Source organism: Propithecus coquereli, unplaced genomic scaffold (genome assembly GCF_000956105.1).
Source record: "Propithecus coquereli isolate 6110/MARCELLA unplaced genomic scaffold, Pcoq_1.0 Scaffold235, whole genome shotgun sequence".
Lineage (NCBI taxonomy): Eukaryota > Metazoa > Chordata > Mammalia > Primates > Indriidae > Propithecus > Propithecus coquereli.
Window position 1 is genome coordinate 5,867,278 of NW_012147897.1, and position 18,579 is coordinate 5,885,856.

The following is an 18,579-nucleotide window of genomic DNA, read 5'->3' on the forward strand; positions in this document are numbered from 1 at the left end:
TAAGAAAACTTCCTAATTGTCATAATTGTGCAAGGGTGTAAGGTGTAAGGGAACTACCCTAGAAACTAGTGAGTTCTCTGGTGCTAGAGTTCCCAGACTGGTGGAGATGTTGTTGTAAAGATTTTAGTATAGGATTGGTGATAGCATTAAACAAACCTTAATGTTCCTTCTAACTGAGAAGTCTTAAGAATCTATGGAAGTGTAATACAGGCCATTTATAATAAAGACATAGGAGATATTCTTCCATAGAGATGCCTGAGTCTGCCTTTGAATATAATACAAAAGTGTGTGTCTCTAGTATCTCACATGTAGTAGATACCCCATAAATATTTGTTAAATGACCTGTGGGGAAAGACAACAGGCTGCCATCCTCAAAAGAGGTAGGGAAGTCTAGATGGATGCACTCTGCATAAGCAGATGGTACTGGTGAGATCAGGCTCCTGGTGGTCCCAGTCATTGTACTCTTTGACCCCAGCATCAAACTTGATAGACAGTAGATTTATCAAAGCATAGCCAGAAGTAGAGAGGAGAGTCATTCAAGGAATGGTTTTCACCTAGGTTCACACCCTCACCTTGTGTCACAGCTGTTGGGGTTACTGCAGTGATAATTTATGATGGTCAGTTGTTCTTTCTGAGAGTAAACAAACAGAGAGAGAGCAATCTCCCTAGTCCCCATGGGGTGGTATATGGGATGATGGTCTCTGATAGGTGAAATTTATTTCCCTTCTCCTACCTCTTTCTACCTTATCTCTGCAAACACAATCCCTGCCTTCTTCTGGATTTTTAGTGTGTTTTGTAAAGTTGGGTGGCAAAGTCATTTTTGCTTATATCATCATGAGAATTTAAGTTTGAGAGCTTAAGTTATATAAAAAGATATGATTTCCTAATATTATCAGTTCTCTTAAGTTAAAATCTACATATCTACTTACAATGAGTAAGGAAAAGTTGTTATATGTTTCACATGACATTTGGTATTACAGGATAGTGTCTTTCAGTCTTCTGTATTTTTCTGGAAGTTTAATGGAAATTATACAACCCTGGTGTGGTGTATATTCTACCCAGTGTTTTGGGGCAGGGTTGGGGAATACAGTTTTGTTAATAGTAATTAAAAATTTTAGATCTATTGTATACTGATTTTGTTTTTTTCAGGAAGGCTGTTTTGTTTGAAGAGTTGTTTCCCTTGCCCCAACGTTTTTGGACAACTTTGTGGCTTTCAAAAATATAAGGCTCATAGAGGGTTGAACTTTTGTTATAATTATTCTTATTTTGAGAGCTACTTGAATTTTTTCATACTTCTGTGATGCTTTCACTGACTGTCCAATTCAAAGCAGTCTCTTACTTTCTATAGATTGGTCTGGTTTGCCCTAATCATTTGATATTTACCCCAAAATACAAAGCCATATATCTTTATTTTATGATTTCACCCATTATAATCTAAATTTGGGAGTAAGAATCATGCCTTTATATTCTCCACAATTTCTTCTGCAGTGTCTTGGACAAAGGAGTTTAGGAAGTTAATGATAGTTTAGTACAAGCTGCTTATTTTATAGGTGGAAAACTCAATAAATAATTTGTTGCTTGATTTGATGCACATTTAGTATTTATATGTATACCTGTATAGCATGAATATAATAAGCCTTGAATTAGGACTGTAATTTATTTTGAAACTAACAAAGAGTCTTAGAATTGAGAACTTCCAGGCCACAATAACAATAATAATAGCATTTTTATTGTCCTTCATAATTTATAAAGCTCATTTACTACATATATCATTTCATTGTATCCTCAGAAATCCTATGAGGTAGAGAGGTAATTTTATTGTTCCTATTTTAGAAATAGTGAAACTAAGACCCAAAGAATCAACTTACTAATAATTGATAGTGGGGCTATAACCTAAGACTTTGAACTCCAAAAGTTACACTTGTCCTATTATATCATGTTGCTTCTAGGTTATCTATCTTGCTGGCAGTGGACAAGATTTCTTGTCAGTGATTCAGCCATCCAATACATGTTGACTGAATGCTCAGGCTGTAATACAGAATACATTTCAGGTGCATTGGGGAAAATAAGACTCCTACAGCATTTTGTTCTTACTGTACACAAACATGCACATGCCTACACAAATGCACATCTATTTATATAGCAGTTATCACATTGAATGGTAATTTGTCTTTTTACATGTCTGTCTCCCCAACCAGACTTTATGCTTCTCGAGCATCCTCTGATTATTCTGTGAGTTCCTTTATATCTTCTACACCAAATATAGATTCTGACACAAAGGTGTTCAGTTTGTGGAATTCATGAATGAATGAATGAATAAGTGAATTCCAAAGTGAATGACATGCCCTCTGGGGGCTTACAGTCTTCTTGGGGAGATAAAGCATGAAGTTTACAATAAATACAAAGATAAAACAACAAAAAAAAAACAAGTTGTTTTTTTTAAAAAGAAACTTTGTTTATAGGGTTTGTTTTTTTTTAACTAATATAAAACAGATTCCCAGCCTGTAGTTCATGTAATTGCTTCCCGGCGTCAGGATTGGTCAGAACATGAGATTGCAATGGAGACTAGCCCCACCATAATTTATCAGGATGTATCCAGTGAATCACAATCAGCTACTTCAACAATCAAAGCTCTATTAGAACTCCAACAGACAACAGGTATGAATTCACATGCTCAATTGAATGAAGCATGTTTTCTCTAGAGACGGGTTGTGCTAAAAGACTACCACTGTTATATTTTTTTTGCTATAATTTGAGCACATTTCCCCCCTCTGGACTTGTGTATAATCATTGGTACAGTCTGTTTACTTGTTAGTTCATTAAGATGTACACAGGAGTGCTGAAGCACAGATGGACTATCTGTAGAAAGGAGAAAAAATATGACAGACCTCTGTCTTCTTTCTGTCTCCTGCTTAAAAAGGACAGTCCTATTGTTTCTAGCCACCAGAAAGGAGTAAATCTGGACAGGCGCGGTGGCTCATGCCTGTAATCCCAGTACTTTGGGAGTCTGAGGCGACAAGATCACTTGAAGCCAGGAGTTCAAGATCAGCCTGGGCAAATAATGAGACCCCGAAAAAATAAGGAATCTCTAAAAAAACAAGAAAATAAAATAAATCTCTAAAAAAATTTGAAAAATTAGCTAGGCATGGTGGTGTGTGCCTTTGTCCCAGCTACTCAGGAGGCTGAGGCAAGAGGATTGTTTGAGGCTGAAGTGAGCTATGATTGTCCCACTGTACTCCAGCCTAGGTGACAGAGCGAGACCCTCTCTCAAAAAAAAAAGAGGAGGATATCACTTCTAAGCACAAGGATAGATACAGCTTAGTTGCCGGTTGTATTCATGAATAGCAAGAGGCAGATTGAACGGCCCCTGCCATCTTCCTTTATACTGATGGAGCAGTTTTATGGTCATAAAACACCATTAATGGCCCTTGCTAACATTTTTATTTAATTTTATCTTCGATTTATTTCTTTGTATAGCATAGGTTAGCCACTTGAGCTTCCATGCCAAGCTGTTCTCATGTAACAAGATCCTATCAGTATTTCTAGTTACTAATTATCTTTGGTAAACTCTAGAACAAACCTGTGGAAGTTATGCTGACTTTTCTATTATAATAAGTCAAAAATTGTTAGAGTATTTAAGTGACCTTAGCAATGATCTCATCCAACCCTTTCATTTTATGGATAAGTAAACTGAGATCAAGAGAGATTATTCAGTTGGTTAGTGACAAAGTGAGTCACATCTTTTGGCTCCTAGTTTAATGTCCTCTCTACTTGTGGGGTGACTTTTGTATTCATTTTGTTTTGTTTTACTTTCTTTGTTTAAATGACTGTTTTGATTTTGTCACATTATGTACTTGGTGGAAATGATCATTCAGTGGACTTAGTTACTGGTTACTGTTTATTATAACTTCCACTCTGCACTACCCAAAGATTACTAGCATTTAATGTAAGTCTTTGGTTAGTCCTATTGGTGTTATTTTTGGCCTTAAGCATTTCCTTAGTTCCTTGTCTTTGATGTGCTCAGCCATTTCCATTAATGCCTTATAGAGGTGGGAATTTTGAATGAATAGATTTTTGTATTTATAATAAGTTAGAAAGTGAATCTATTCATTGAAAACATTCTGGATTCCAGAATTTTATATCAGACATTTTTACAGAAACAGAGAAGCCATTTTTTCCTAACAATGAAAATTTTTATTCTTAAGAGTCATTGAAGACATCGTAATACTTCTTTGGAGATTGTCTTGAATTTTTAGTAGCTCTAAGTAAACTGGTCACTGTGTTGTGCTATTCTGGGGAGATATGCCCTAGAGCAACTCATGCGTATGCTGCTTATTCACCTTTTGTTTTTAGGTTGGTGAACTCAAGACTACCACCTTGAAGAAGGGTAAAGGAAATACCCTAAGGGGAGTGTGTACAAGAGAAACATCCAGTTGTTTGGCCTAGAGATAATAGGAGAAGGATTTTAGCATGATTACGAGAGTCCTTCTTGCTAGGCTGCTGAGTATGGTTATGTAAGTTGTACCTATACAGCCATACATAGCAGTCGGCCTTTCTTTTTGATTCACTGTCTACTTAGTCACTGCCAGTGTGGCGCCCCAGAGGTCTGGTTCATAATTCCCATGGACAACTCTGGTTTTGGTACTTGTTTGTAATAAAAGTTAACTTTTCGCCTGATTTTTTACGCAGTAAAGGAAAAATTGGAATCTAAACCAAGACAACCCACTATTGACTTGAGTCAAATGGCAGTGCCTATTCAGATGACCCAGGAAAAGAGACATTCTCCTGAGAGTCCATCAATTGCTGTGGTAGAGTCAGAACTAGTTGCTGAATACATCACTACTGGTAGGTGTCCTATTAAAACCTAGTATTAAGGTAGGAGAGCTACCTTTCTGGATTTCGTGGGATGGTTGTTTGGGGAAGAATATATTCTTTATATTTTTAGCTCTTTTCCTGTTTGTTTTCAGAGCAAATTTACGTCATCCTTGGGATTTACCCCATCTTAATGTCTAGGGGAAAAAATAGGATGTTACAAAGTTTGTAAGTAATGTAAAACTGCAAGTTGGCCATAAATAACATCTGTGAATATAGGGCAATGGTTGTAAGGAGAGGATAAAATGTCTTTTATCTAAGAACAAGTATTTTTATGCATCTGGATTTTTTAGTTTTGGGGGAGGTGGGTCAAGAGGGAAAGAGGTATGAAACCCAACTCTTTTATTTTAATATTAAAAATGTGAAAAACCTTAAATCCCTGTAAATACTCAGGAGTTCTGGTGGAAAGCAGATTGGGTATTTGTTTAAAATGTGGTCTGGCAGTACTAATGAGATTTTTGGATGGCATATATGAAGTAAAGCAGGAAGGATAATAGATTCTTTCTTTCATATTCTGGTGAGACCACACCTGGAACACTGCTTTCTGTTTTGAACACTTCATTACCTTGTGCTTTGAAATAGTTCAGAGAGTAGTAACGTGAATAATTAAGGAGTTAGGAAAGATGACTTATGAGGCAATATCGTAAGTAGAGAACTCCTATCTTAAGTTTTCTTAAACAGTGATTAAAGGAGAACATAAACTTACAAATATTTGAAGGATATAAATACCACAAAGGAAAAGAAATTTTTTGGCATCACTTTAGGAGATATTATTAAAACTAATGGGTTAAAATTGCCAGAAAGGAAAATCCAGTTAAGATACAGAAAGCCATCTAGAATCTTTCTTTAGAGATATTTAGCAGAAAGCTAATTAAAGCAGAGGCCAGTATTCTGGGGAACTCAGTATTAAACCTCTGGGGGTAGACTAGATTATCAAATGGTAAATAGATGAAAAGACCTGTGATTTCTTCCCTTACTTATCCTTTTCAGAACGCACTGATGAGGGGACAGAGGTTGCTTTTCCCCTTCTAGGTAAGTGGTGTGCATCCATTTGTAGTATCACTGAAGGTAAAAGATGTTGTTTGGGGGAAACCACTTAAATGGATGCGCTCTACTCTGATCTGGTAGAGGAAAGGTAAGCTCCGCTTAGTGAAAGGGAGAGAGATTTTCCTTTTGTAGAATAGTGGGATTCTTCCTCAGAAATGAGCAGTTTGACACTGGGAAAAATAAGAGTTGTTTAAAAAAATAAATGACTGTTTTATGGTACTTATGTGGCCCAGTTAAGGTCAATTCAGCCATTTTCCAAATGTTAACTCTGTGACCTCCTTCCACAATCTCCACCCACCATACCTGCAGCCATATTGAGCATTTTCTTTGACTTCAAAACCAGCTGCCTGGTCTTGCCCCTTGTATCCTTCCGTTGTGGATGTTAGTTTTCTCTAACTTTCCTAAATTCTGCGGAATTACTGTGAAGAAATTTATAATATCTTGAAGGAGGGTTATTTTTAAATTGTTTTAATTGATCTTCTATTAAATCCATTTCATTTCTTGATAAAAAATATAATTATGAAGATTAATATGGGCAGCAGAAACATTTCATATAATCTTTTATATAACATAACATTTTATGTAACATAAATAATAAATTTATTATTTATTTTTGAATGTAATTCATTTCCAATGATGCTTTCATTAAAAAACTATTAATTTGCTTGCTTAATTTTAATATTACTGTAACTTGTTTTTTTTCTACTCAGTTATATTGTAAACGATTTCAATAATTGTGTTTTAATATAAACCTTGACTCCTTTATTTTCAGTTCAGTTGAGCACATGTGGAAGATTTTATTAACTCGTATCATTTCAAATGTACATATAAAGCATACTGTGAAATACAGTAAGGTACTGTAGCATATTTATAAAAGAATACTGGTAATGCTGCCTGTAATCTCCTATCACATGTAGACATATAAATAGCAACAATAGAAACACTACATTTGTGAATGTAGATAGAATGTGTCATAAAAAAATCAATAAAGTTTATATTTCACTGGATAGTTTTAAAGTTCATCCTTATAGTACATAGATGGTATTTTTACATTGATTTCTATCATGATCATCTTAATCTTGGACACCTCACTATGAATTTTCTAAGTATGAAACCAGTGCTACTTGAAATTGTAGATCAAAGTGTATGAACAGTAGAATCCTGGATTATTGAGAGAGTTCTAATAATCCCACAGTCCTTATCTAATTTTCGGGTTTGTTTGACTGTATCTGCTTCTGCTTCAAAGGATCAGTTTCCCAGTAACCATAAGTGTTTTTAAAGCTCTGTAGATTTGGAAGTAGCACATGTTTATACTGTTGGTAAAAGATGATAAATTGGCTCTTACGTAGATGTATATAGTTTTAGTTACTTTGTGGGACCTTTGTAGCGAAAGAATAAGAAGTGGGGTTGTTTCCTACATGGTACTCTTACCCTATTTGTGTCAGATGAGCTAAGTTTGAGATGACAGAACAGATTTTTCTGTTCTTTTTTTTTTAACCTTACATTTTGTTTAGTACTTTATAATATAAGGACCATTTTTTAATCCATTACATCATTTGGTCCTCTTCTAGATAGAAACATCAAGTTTTTATTATTTCATTAAAAAAATCAAACAAAACAAAACTTCTAAGTTTTAGAGGCTAATAGTGGGTAAGTGATGTCTTCAACTTCACTTGGCTAGTTGGTGGCAGAGCAGGACAGAATCCAAGTGTGACTCTTGGTCTAATTTATTTTCTGCATTATCACCCTGACTTTTTACATTTTTAGGAACTGTAAGGTTATGAGAGAGTTATTTCATATAAAAGAGTGAATATTCCCAATATTTGTATTGCATGTGAAACTGGGACCAGGAGAAAAGAATTTGTATTGCCTTACTCTCCTTAAAGATATTAGTCTGGAATTATAGAAACTGGTTATTGCTTTGTTATTTTAATGGGAGAAAAATCACTGGAGAAAGTGAGTACGCCAGATAGGAGGATATAACTTTAAGAAGTTCCTCCTTTGTGATAATAGTTTTCCCAGTGCTTCCTCATACATTTCTCATCTCATCCTTATAATAGCTCTGTTATTCCCATTTTACAGATGAGGAAACAGAGTCTCAGAGAAGATAAGAGACTTTCTAGAGTCACACAGCTCATAGATGGGCAGACTCTGAACTCCTGCCTCCTAGTTCACAATACTACACTTTCTGTCTGTGATGCAAGCTCACAGACATTTGTTTAAAATGACTACTGGTTACAGATGCTGTGGTGATTTCTGGAGAAATATCATCACCTCCTCTATTTTCAGTCAGCCATCGCTCCCAGTCCCAACAACCCTCCCAGCCCCAGCGGACCCTGCTCCAGCATGTGGCTCAGTCACAGACTGCAACACAGACTTCAGTGGTGGTGAAGTCCATCCCAGCATCTTCCCCTGGAGCAATCACCCACATTATGCAGCAGGTTGTATCTCTTCTTTTTCTTCCTGTCTTCTGTAATTGTCTCCTTCCTGAAATAAGGTTTAGTTTCATCTTCTATTTTAAGAGGAGAAATAACCAAATTGTAGACTATGTAATTTAACTGTGAATTAAAGGTCTTAACACCAGAAAATAATTATGAAACAATATTTTTTAATCTTCTGTGAATGCTTACCATTTTAAAACGATAAGGCTGTTTAGATGAGTCTAATGACATCAGAACTGGTCACTTTCTTTTGTATTTTGTTGTGTATAAGATTTTCAAATGAAATAGCATTTGGCTAATGTTTAGCTGTTTGCTGCTGGGTTTGTTTTGTTTTTTGCTTTTGCTCATAGGAACATTATAAGTAAGTATGAAAATAACTATTTGATTTCTTTAACTGTATGTGGCCAATAGAGAAAGAGATGTGATAGGAAGTTGATAATATAAATATAATATAAAATAGGAACATCTGGTATTAAGGGTAGTGGAGAAAAGGAAAAATATGTTGATAGGTTGATTTTGTGTTAGATACTGTGCTTTGAGCTTTAAGCATATTAAATTGTTTGATTCTCAGTATGCTCTTGCAAGGTGGGTATATTATCCCTCTTTTACAAGTGAGGAAACTCATGCTCACAGAAGTTAAGTAACTTGTCCCAGGTGGCAGAGCCAGAATTTAAACCCAAGTGAACTGCCTCTGTTACATAGTTATGTCATGGATATCATATTTAACATAGTGGTAGATTTAGTAGTCACATAAATCACCATTGCTCAGATGGGACCAGTTGAAACTAATTGTAAGCAAACTACCTGAAAGGAAATGAAGAGATATTGAATTGAAAATCTGTATATGTAAAGTCATTATGATATGGAGGAGAGTTAAAATGGAATGTCAAAGTTTTAAAGTTTAGAGTGGACGTATAGCGTATGACAAGGCAGTGCTAAGGATGGGTATAGGTAGATTTTTTTTTTTATTTCAGCATATTATGGGGGTACAAACGTTTAGGTTACATATATTGCCCTTGGCCCACCTGAGTCAAAGCTTCAAGCGTGTCCATCCCCCAGATGGTGCGCACTGCACCCATTACATGTGTATATACCCATTCCCACCTCCCCCCGGGGTATAGGTAGATCTTGTTGTGTCTCTAGGGGAAGCCAACTGGTCAGAGATTTTGCTGGGTAGCAGGTCTCGGGCTGGAGGTTGGCCCTCACCTGGCAGGTCCTGACACTGAGCTTTGTCCGGACACCTAGAGAGGTCAGATTGGGTAGCCATAATCATGTCACTCAAGATGATTCCTCCTCCCAACCCATTACTGACACCAGACAGTCTTCCTTTCCACTGACAGGAGCACTCTTGTCCCCTCCCCAACCTCTTTCCCTTCTGGGAGCCAGGTCTCTGGGAAGCTGTTGCCTGATAGGCCTGGAATCTGAGCAATTAGGCAAGAAGGGCTGGTGGAGAAATGATTCACACAGACCTTGGTGAAGCCTGAAGAACCATCTCCATTCCCTGCAGGGAGGTCCTCTGTGGGGATTGGGATGGGTACATCTCTCAGACAATATCCCTGACTTTTTGGACAGCACTGGACATGCACATGGCCAAACTGGGCTTCTCTGAACCTTGGCTTTTCTCTGGACACCTCACTCTTTGGTTGCTGCATTCTTTCCTTAGATAGGTTAATGTCTTATGAGTAGGCTGAAGAGCTTTTTCCTGAGCCAGGAAGCCTTTCTCTTCTTTTTCTGTGTTGAGCTGTGCTTGCAGGACTACCTTATTCCTCTAATCTATAGTTCTGGGCCCTCTAGTACTTTTCGTATATTAGTGAGTAGACCAGTTTTTGAAGTACTTGATGTCTGAGAATTTAAATTATTAGAGTTTCTGTCTAAAGCCCCCTTGAGGTTTCTTGGTCTTTTTAGGCTCTTTTGAAAATTTTTGAATGAATCTCATAAACAACTGTTTTTCCAGTTTGAGGAAAATGTAGCAATGTAGGTGTTTTTCTTATTTCATTCTTACTTTGTGCCTTTTTTACTTAGGCATTAAGCAGTCACACTGCTTTTACCAAACACAGCGAGGAACTTGGAACTGAGGAGGGCGAGGTTGAAGAGATGGACACTTTAGACCCTCAGACAGGTCTGTTTTACCGATCTGCCCTGACTCAGTCACAGTCAGCTAAACAACAGAAACTTAGCCAGCCCCCGCTGGAACAGACTCAGCTGCAAGTGAAAACCCTGCAGTGCTTCCAGACTAAGCAGAAGCAGACCATCCACCTGCAGGCAGACCAACTCCAACACAAACTCCCACAAATGCCTCAGCTTTCCATCAGGCATCAAAAACTCACCCCTCTCCAGCAAGAACAAGCACAGCCTAAGCCAGATGTACAGCACACACAGCATCCCATGGTGGCCAAAGACAGGCAGCTTCCTACCTTAATGGCACAGCCCCCGCAAACTGTAGTACAGGTGCTTGCAGTGAAAACCACGCAGCAGCTCCCTAAACTGCAACAGGCTCCGAACCAACCAAAAATCTACGTGCAACCCCAAACCCCCCAGAGCCAAATGTCGCTCCCAGCCTCGTCAGAGAAACAGACGGCAAGCCAGGTAACGGAATATTGATAGCATGCAAAGTTAAACTTCTCTGTTCACGGAAAAAAAATGAGAACATCACGACCCTATCATGGTAGCAGTGCTTTCTTCTGGCAAGAGGAAACCCAAAAGCCTCATTACGCTGTTATTACTTTGCCCCATCAGAAGGTTGACATTAGGAAAGAATTGCACGCATTAATATGTAGGAAGAAAAAAAAAAGCATAGCACTCAGAACTTGATTTTCCAGGCAGTTTTTAATGAAATCACTTCAGCATTGATCAATAGTGCATAGAAGCGATATTTCTAAATTATTTTTTAGGTATAAAATATTTATTTCCATGCCTATAAACTCTTATTTCTGTGGCAATAAGGCTAAGTAAACTGCAGTCTTTTAAGGAGCTTCACTGAACGTCTTCCTTTGTAGTTTACATCATCACCATCTAGTTAATAAATTTATCTTCTAGATTTATCTTCTAGATTGCAGAGGAATTATCTGTGGATGATTGAAAAAATTATATTAATGAAAGTCAGTGACTCTGGAGTGATATACATGTGTGTATGTATATATTATAAATACATATATGTATATATAGAATATGTTTGTATAAATGTATTTTGAAGCAAAAGATTGGAAAAAATCTTACTTCTTTTTATTTTAAAAAGCTGAAGATTATATGAAATCATTTGAGCCAGGCTGAAGGTATACTGTTAAGGGATATGAATCCCAAGGGGAAACTCGGCTGCTGTGACTTTTTTTTTCCCCCTTTACTACTATAAACCTTGGCTGGCTGAACAAAAGTTCTTTGAACCCCTCCTCTTTCCCTACATAAAAGTAACCAGATCCTTCCAATTCAGCCCTCTTTTTAAAACACCAAGCTTCAAAAATGTCTTTGTAGTATACCGCACGAATGTTTCTTTTGCCATATTGTCTGGGGTGTTTGATTAGGTTTGCTCAAAGAGATGTAGCTGTAACACACACAACCCCAATTTATTTTCAGGTGGAGCAGCCAATTATAACCCAAGGATCCTCTGTTACAAAGATAACTTTTGAGGGGCGCCAGCCTCCCACAGTTACAAAGATAACTGGTGGCAGTTCTGTGCCTAAGCTGACATCACCAGTTACAAGCATATCTCCCATTCAGGCCTCTGAGAAGACAGCAGTGTCAGACATTTTGAAAATGTCTTTGATGGAAGCACAGATTGATACAAATGTAGAGCATATGGTAGTGGAACCCCCAAAGAAAGCTCTTGCCACTAGTTTGCTCACTGGTGAAGCAGGATCATTACCCTCCACCCACATGGTGGTGGCAGGGATGGCGAATTCCACTCCCCAGCAACAGAAATGTAGAGAGTCCTGTTCAAGTCCTTCTGCTGTTGGCCCTCCCCTAACGACAAGGAAAATCGATGCACCAGGAATGCCCACAACAGGCCAATTCATGCGTATTCAGAATGTAGGCCAAAAGAAAGCTGAAGAGAGCCCAGCAGAAATTATCATCCAGGTAAGAATTAGAAAGAAAATGAGAAATCTTGGGCATCTTGGGGGGTTGTGGGTTTGGTGTGTTTTGGGATGTCACAGGAAGAGTCAGGCCAAGATGGCAAGAAGACATAGAGATTATCTTTGAGGTGGTGTTTGACAAATTTGGTTTAATACCTATTACAAATATACAAATTTATACTTGTCTTCTGGAAGAGAATCATAGAAAATTGATGGATACTGTCACACAGCATATCGTAAAGGCAATAAAGGGCCCCAAGCCAATGTGTCAGCTTGATTTTGTAAGATACAAGCCATACTTCCCAATGTATTAGCAAGTCAACGCAGAACATTAGCAATTTCCTAGGTTCAAATTTTAGACTCCCAAATCTTTACTCAAAAAAATCCTGGAATGTAACTGGATTGTACTTTTATTTCAAGTTAATTTCAGGGACTCTTCGAAAAACAGTTCTTGTTCTTTATCCAAATTTATGGTTCTTGGGACAAACCTCAATTAACTGGAATGTCTGAAGAAACATGTTCTAAGGGGATGTTTCTAAATAATTTTATATCTAACTTGGGATTAACCATAAACTTTGCTTTTTATTTCAATCATTGTTATTTTAAAAATCTTGTTACGGTTACTGTCTGCTTTGGTAAGTACAGGCTAGTTAACGTAATGGAATATTCACTGACAGTAGATCTTCCTATGCCTCACATTCCCTTCATTCTAAAAGTCATCTCTCATGCATAATAGATTAAGACTGAAGAATTACCGAGTCCAGATTATATTTTGGAAGTTGTGCTTTATTTCCCTCTCTCTTTGTCAGTATATCAGGTTGTTTTCTTGACATTTGTCCTTTTTTGCTAAGCTGATATATAACTTAGAAGGTGTCAGAGCAGCACATTTTAGTTAATTAAGCATTTGGATTTATTGAAATGTGAACAGTCTAAGATTTACCATAGATTCACTATTGTGTGACTTGGAAGTTTTTGTGGTAAACTCTCTCTTTGCTGTGATGTCAAACTATGAGAGAATGCAAATTGACCAATGTTAAACCAATTAAGATATAATTAAGTATGGGGAAAATACTCAAAGGCAAGTAGGAATGGCCATCGAATTATTCAAATAATTTATTTCTGTTTGTAAAAACAAATGTTAGTGAATTAAATAATCCTTGATAAAAGGATTTGTGATTTTTAAAATTTTTCCCTGGAGAGGTAGGGTATGGTAGCAAAGGAATGGTTCTCTGGCTTTGCCATTCTTTGTATGACTTTTGGCAAGGCTGCTTAACCTCACCCTACCTTAGATTCCTTGTCAGTAAAATGGGAATAAATACTGCCTACTTTACAGGATTGATGTAAGGATTACACAAAATTGAGCATCTAGCACAGTACCTGGCTTATAGTGATTGTCCAACATGTGGTAACTAGTAAGGTTTTTACTGAAATTTACTGTAGCTTCTGGGAGTTTAGATTGCTATATTCACTAAATTGAAAACCATTTTGGATAGCTTATTTGGATATTATTTTTTTATACTTTATTAACAGGGGGGAAAGTATAATTTGCTTCATGTTTCAAGGATGATAACTAATACATAGGTTCTCTACAGAATTCTCAGCCATATTTTAGCATATCCCATGTGCTAGATGTGCTATGTCGGAGGTAAGGACAGCAGAGTAATTAAGAACCAAGCTGTTGGAGTCCGAGATCCCTGAATTTGATTTCCACCTGTACTCATTATGTAATAGCACTGTGGCTTTGGGCAACTGAGTTAACCTCTATACCTCAGTTTCTTTACCTATGAAATAGAAACAATAACACCTATCTCACAGGGTTGCTTTGAGGGTGGAGTGAGAAAATGTATGTAAAACCACCTGGTCAAGTGTCTGATGTAGAGCAGTATTCCATAAAGATAACTCCTGCTATTATACTCATCAGTTATGTATTGTTAGAACATTTTCAGATCTTATTAGTTATGTTTAACTTTGATCTGAAGTATTGATTTATGGGGTCTGTGAAGTGCTTTGATTCTATAAAGAATGCTCTACAAAATTCAACATTTGATGTTAAATGCTTGGAATGAAAATCATTGTTCTTTGTAGACAGGCAATCTGTGTTTATTTCATTGATTCATTTATTCATTTGCTCATTCCACATGTGTTTTTTAACCACTCTGTTCCAGGTACTATGCTAAGCACTGAGGATAGGGAAGTAAACAAGATGGATGTATTTTCTATCCTGAAGACATCTGTATGGAATTTATAGACTTTTAGAACTGCAAAAATCTTAGAGTATATCTTCCAACTATCTTATTTTACACAAGATTAATCTAAGGCTCAAGGAGGTGGAGTGACTTACTTAGAGCCCCACAGCAAGTCAGGGACAAAGCAGAACTAAAATCCAAGTCTCCTGACCCCATCTAATAGTTTTTCACAATGATCAGCAATATGTAAGAGAGATGGAGAAACAAACAAAACTTCACATCCTAGAATCAATGCCTATTGATTGCATTATTTTCTTGAGAGTGTTAAATTTATTCTCCCCCCCCATAATGTTAAATTTATATCTTTCCCCAATAAAAGGTTATTTTGGTCAGGTATATTTGCACAGCTCTAGTATTCAACTTTGCTCCGAGATTTTTAATGTTAAAAACGTATTCTAAAAAATGTATTATTCGTTTGTCAAATGTTTATTGAGCATCTACTATGTGCCAGGCCCTGGTCAAAGCTCTAGGCATCTAGCAATAAATAAAATAGTCAAGGTCTGTGCTCTGTCCTTGCTCTCATGGAGCTTACATCCTAAGGATAAAAAACAATCTAACAAACACTTGATAAATACAATAAACAAAATGTAATAGAATGTATTAATAATAGAGGTGGAGGGTGGGACCAACCCACTACTTTTGGTTTGGTGGCCATAGAAGGAAGGCTTCTGCAAGCATTTGAGCTAAATTGCAGATGACAGAATAGAGCCAGCCATGCAAAGATTTAGAGGAAGAGTATTCCACGAAGAGGGGAAGGACTAGCGCAGAAGCCCTGATGTACAAGTGTGTTTGACATGAGGCTGGAGCTGTGGTAAGGAGTTTGATTATATAGCAAGTACAAGAGGAAACAGTTACAGAGTTTTAAGCAGAGGTATGACATGAACTGATACACCTTTTAAAAAGACGTCTAGAGGCCGGGTGGTGGCTCACGCCTGTAAGCCTAGCACTTTGGGAGGCCAAGGTGGGAGGATTGCTTTAGGTCAGGAGTTCAAGACCAGCCTGAGCAAGTGTGAGACCCTGTGTCTACAAAAAATAGAGAAATTAGCCAAGTGTGGTGGTGCACGCACCTGTAGTTCCAGCTACTCTGGAGGCTGAGGCAGGAGAATCGATTGAGTCTAGTAGTTTGAAGTTGCCATGAGCTATGATGGCACCACTGCACTCTAGCCAGGGTGACAGAGCGAGACCCTGTCTAAAAAAATAAATAAATAACAGAAATAAACAAAAATGTCTCATAAAGATGAGGAAAAAGAATCTGACAAGGCAATATGCCTATGATATTTACTTGCTCAGAGGCCTATAGCAATTGTTTATCTACTGGTATTTTTATTGTCTTAAAGGCAAGTTTTGACCTCTCTTGTACTTGAATGATTTCATTACTCTCATTTTCAATAAAGATTGTTACTATGTGACCCAAATAAATAACTTCCCCTTTGAACCACCAAAGAGGGTTAAAATATATTGTGATGTCAGCAAATTAATCATCTTGCAAATAAAGAGCAAAATTTGACTACATTTACATTTAAATTTACCTAATGATCAAATGAAAGTGTCCTGCAAAGTTTGTCTCTTGAATTAGGCTTCCACCTCCTTTGTTAGAAGAGGCTCCATAAAGAAGTAGAAAGATTACTTTGAGTTGTATAAGACTTGGATTTGAACACTGGGGCATTAACCCTGACCAACTCTGTGACTTTGATTAAGTCACTTACTGTCTCACTTTCCTCATTTGTAAATGGGAATAATAATTTTCTTATGGGGATTTAGTAGAACATTATATGTGAAAGCACCTAGCACAGTGCCTGGCATGTAGTAGTTGTCCAATAAATGTCAGTTTTCTTTTTTTCTTTCTTAGTGTTGTTGGGGAAATCCTTCTTTTACCTTTTCTTATCATAAAGATTCTCCTGTGTCTTCTCTTCCAGGCCATTCCCCAGTATGCTATTCCTTGTCACTCCAGCTCCAATGTGGTAGTAGAGCCCAGTGGGCTTCTTGAGCTAAATAACTTCACCAGTCAGCAGCTGGATGATGATGAGACAACAATGGAGCAGGACATAGACAGTAGCACGGAGGATGGAACCGAGCCCAGCCCCTCTCAGAGTTCTGCTGAACGGTCCTAGTGTTTTGGACACAGTAGTGCACTTTAAAACCTGCTTGATTACCAAGTGTCCAGGGAAACCCTTGTATTTTGATGTCTAAAAAGAGCACTTTGCCCATACTTAGGCTGTGGACCCTAAAACAGCAGTGTTTCAACAAGATATTGCTGCAGGAGCAGCGTTTTAAAACAAGATAAAACTCACAGGGGAATGTCCTTTTTAAAAAAAAAAAAAAAAAAAAAAAGGAAAAAGGAAAAAAAAAAAAAGATGCACATCTACAGTGACTTAAGACCTGAATTCTTTCTCTGTTGGACCATGGCCGATGGAAAAGTTTTGTCTTGCAGTGGAAAGAGACTTTTCCTGTGAATGTTTCTCAACTGGTTTCTACTGAGCAAAATACCATCTTGAAGGAGAATGTGAATAGTTTGTATTTTGAAATGATGTGTCAGGAAAAGTTTTTTAAAAATCTTTTATGTTTTTGCAAATCCCTGGAAGTGTTGAATTGGTTAACATTTTACATTTGCTCAGTTCATAATTAGTTTATAAATATGTAGAAAAATATTGGTATTGGAGAATCCTTGTTGGATGGTGGAAATCAGATCCCTAACTAGTGGGAAGTGCTTTTTAGGTGGCTTGTACATTCTCATCAGTTGTATGCTAATTTATTGTGGTGGTGTTCCTTTGTGCTCTAGGCAGCACATTTGCCTTCTATTTATTTAAGTGTAAACATTTCAAAGCAGACCATATTCCTTCTGACAGATTTCTTGTAAATCAGGATTGCCAACCCTTTCCAGGGCTATCACCCCCTCCCCCCTCTCCCTTTCCCCTCCTCCACTAAGAAAACTTATTAGAAAATGTTTCATTGTGAAGCAGAGGAAAAGAAACATTTTCTGTTCCAAAGGAAATGTTCAGTTATGTTAAGAAAACAAATTATTCATTCATACAATGCTTTCTTAACGTTGAAATTGCACGTTCATGTTCGACTGAGACTTTGAAAATAATTTTTATTACATACTTTTGTTTAAGCCCCTTTGAAATGTATAAAAAGTTCATTTACAGTTCTCAATGTAACATTTTTAAGTATTCTACCTTTTTAGGACACAGTTTGTTTAAACAATATGTTTTGGTCTTGTGATTGCTGTCTGTCACAAGTAGAGTGAGGGGTAAGGGGGTGGGAGGGTAAGAGTCATTTTTGACAAGTTGTGGCAAAGGAAACTATACTTTTCATTTTTAAAAAATGTAAATAGAAAATTTTTAACGGTTTTATATAGATTTCACTATAAATAAGCATTTTAAGACTGACAAATGTTGAACTGTACATACATATATCAGCATAACTGCCCAATTTTTTGGTGCTGAAGTACTGTAAGTAGAATCCATCAACAGTTTCCTAATTTTTGCATCTACATCTGGGAAAAAAAGCTGTGATATTATAGTTAATAAATTCCCACTAGAGTGACACTGAAGATTTAAACACAAGCATTCATGAGAAGCACTGATCTCTGGTGGTTGTCAATATTTCTACTAGGTGATAATGACTTACCCATAGATGGAGCTGTTGGATATTATTTTATTGTACAAATTCATGTTTAAAAATCTTGGTGACTCTGTTTCTAGTTAAGTAATTTTTTAACCTCTCGGGTCATAGATTTCTTTGGAAATCTTATTAAACTATGAACTCTCTCACCAAAAAGATAACATGCCACATGTTAACTACATGTTAGACCTTGCATACAATTTTAGGGGTTCGTGGGCCCGTAGGCCTATACATGTATTCCAGGTTAAGCCCTCTGTTACAGTCAATCCATTACTTACAGAT

At 37.0% G+C, this 18,579-nt stretch overlaps 1 protein-coding gene across 1 annotated transcript in view; it reads left to right on the top strand.

Annotated features, from left to right (window-relative positions):
* The window catches only part of LOC105811398 (chromosome unknown open reading frame, human C11orf30), a 77,517-nt gene extending 60,018 nt beyond the window's left edge, over positions 1 to 17,499 (top strand). Inside the window, exons 13-18 of the mRNA XM_012645578.1 lie at positions 2,494 to 2,658; positions 4,690 to 4,845; positions 8,209 to 8,360; positions 10,383 to 10,946; positions 11,931 to 12,431; positions 16,590 to 17,499. Coding sequence (XP_012501032.1) covers positions 2,494 to 2,658; positions 4,690 to 4,845; positions 8,209 to 8,360; positions 10,383 to 10,946; positions 11,931 to 12,431; positions 16,590 to 16,784 — 1,733 coding nt within the window. The 3' untranslated portion in view covers positions 16,785 to 17,499. The remainder of the gene's footprint in view (positions 1 to 2,493; positions 2,659 to 4,689; positions 4,846 to 8,208; positions 8,361 to 10,382; positions 10,947 to 11,930; positions 12,432 to 16,589) is intronic.
* Positions 17,500 to 18,579: the final 1,080 nt, after the last annotated feature.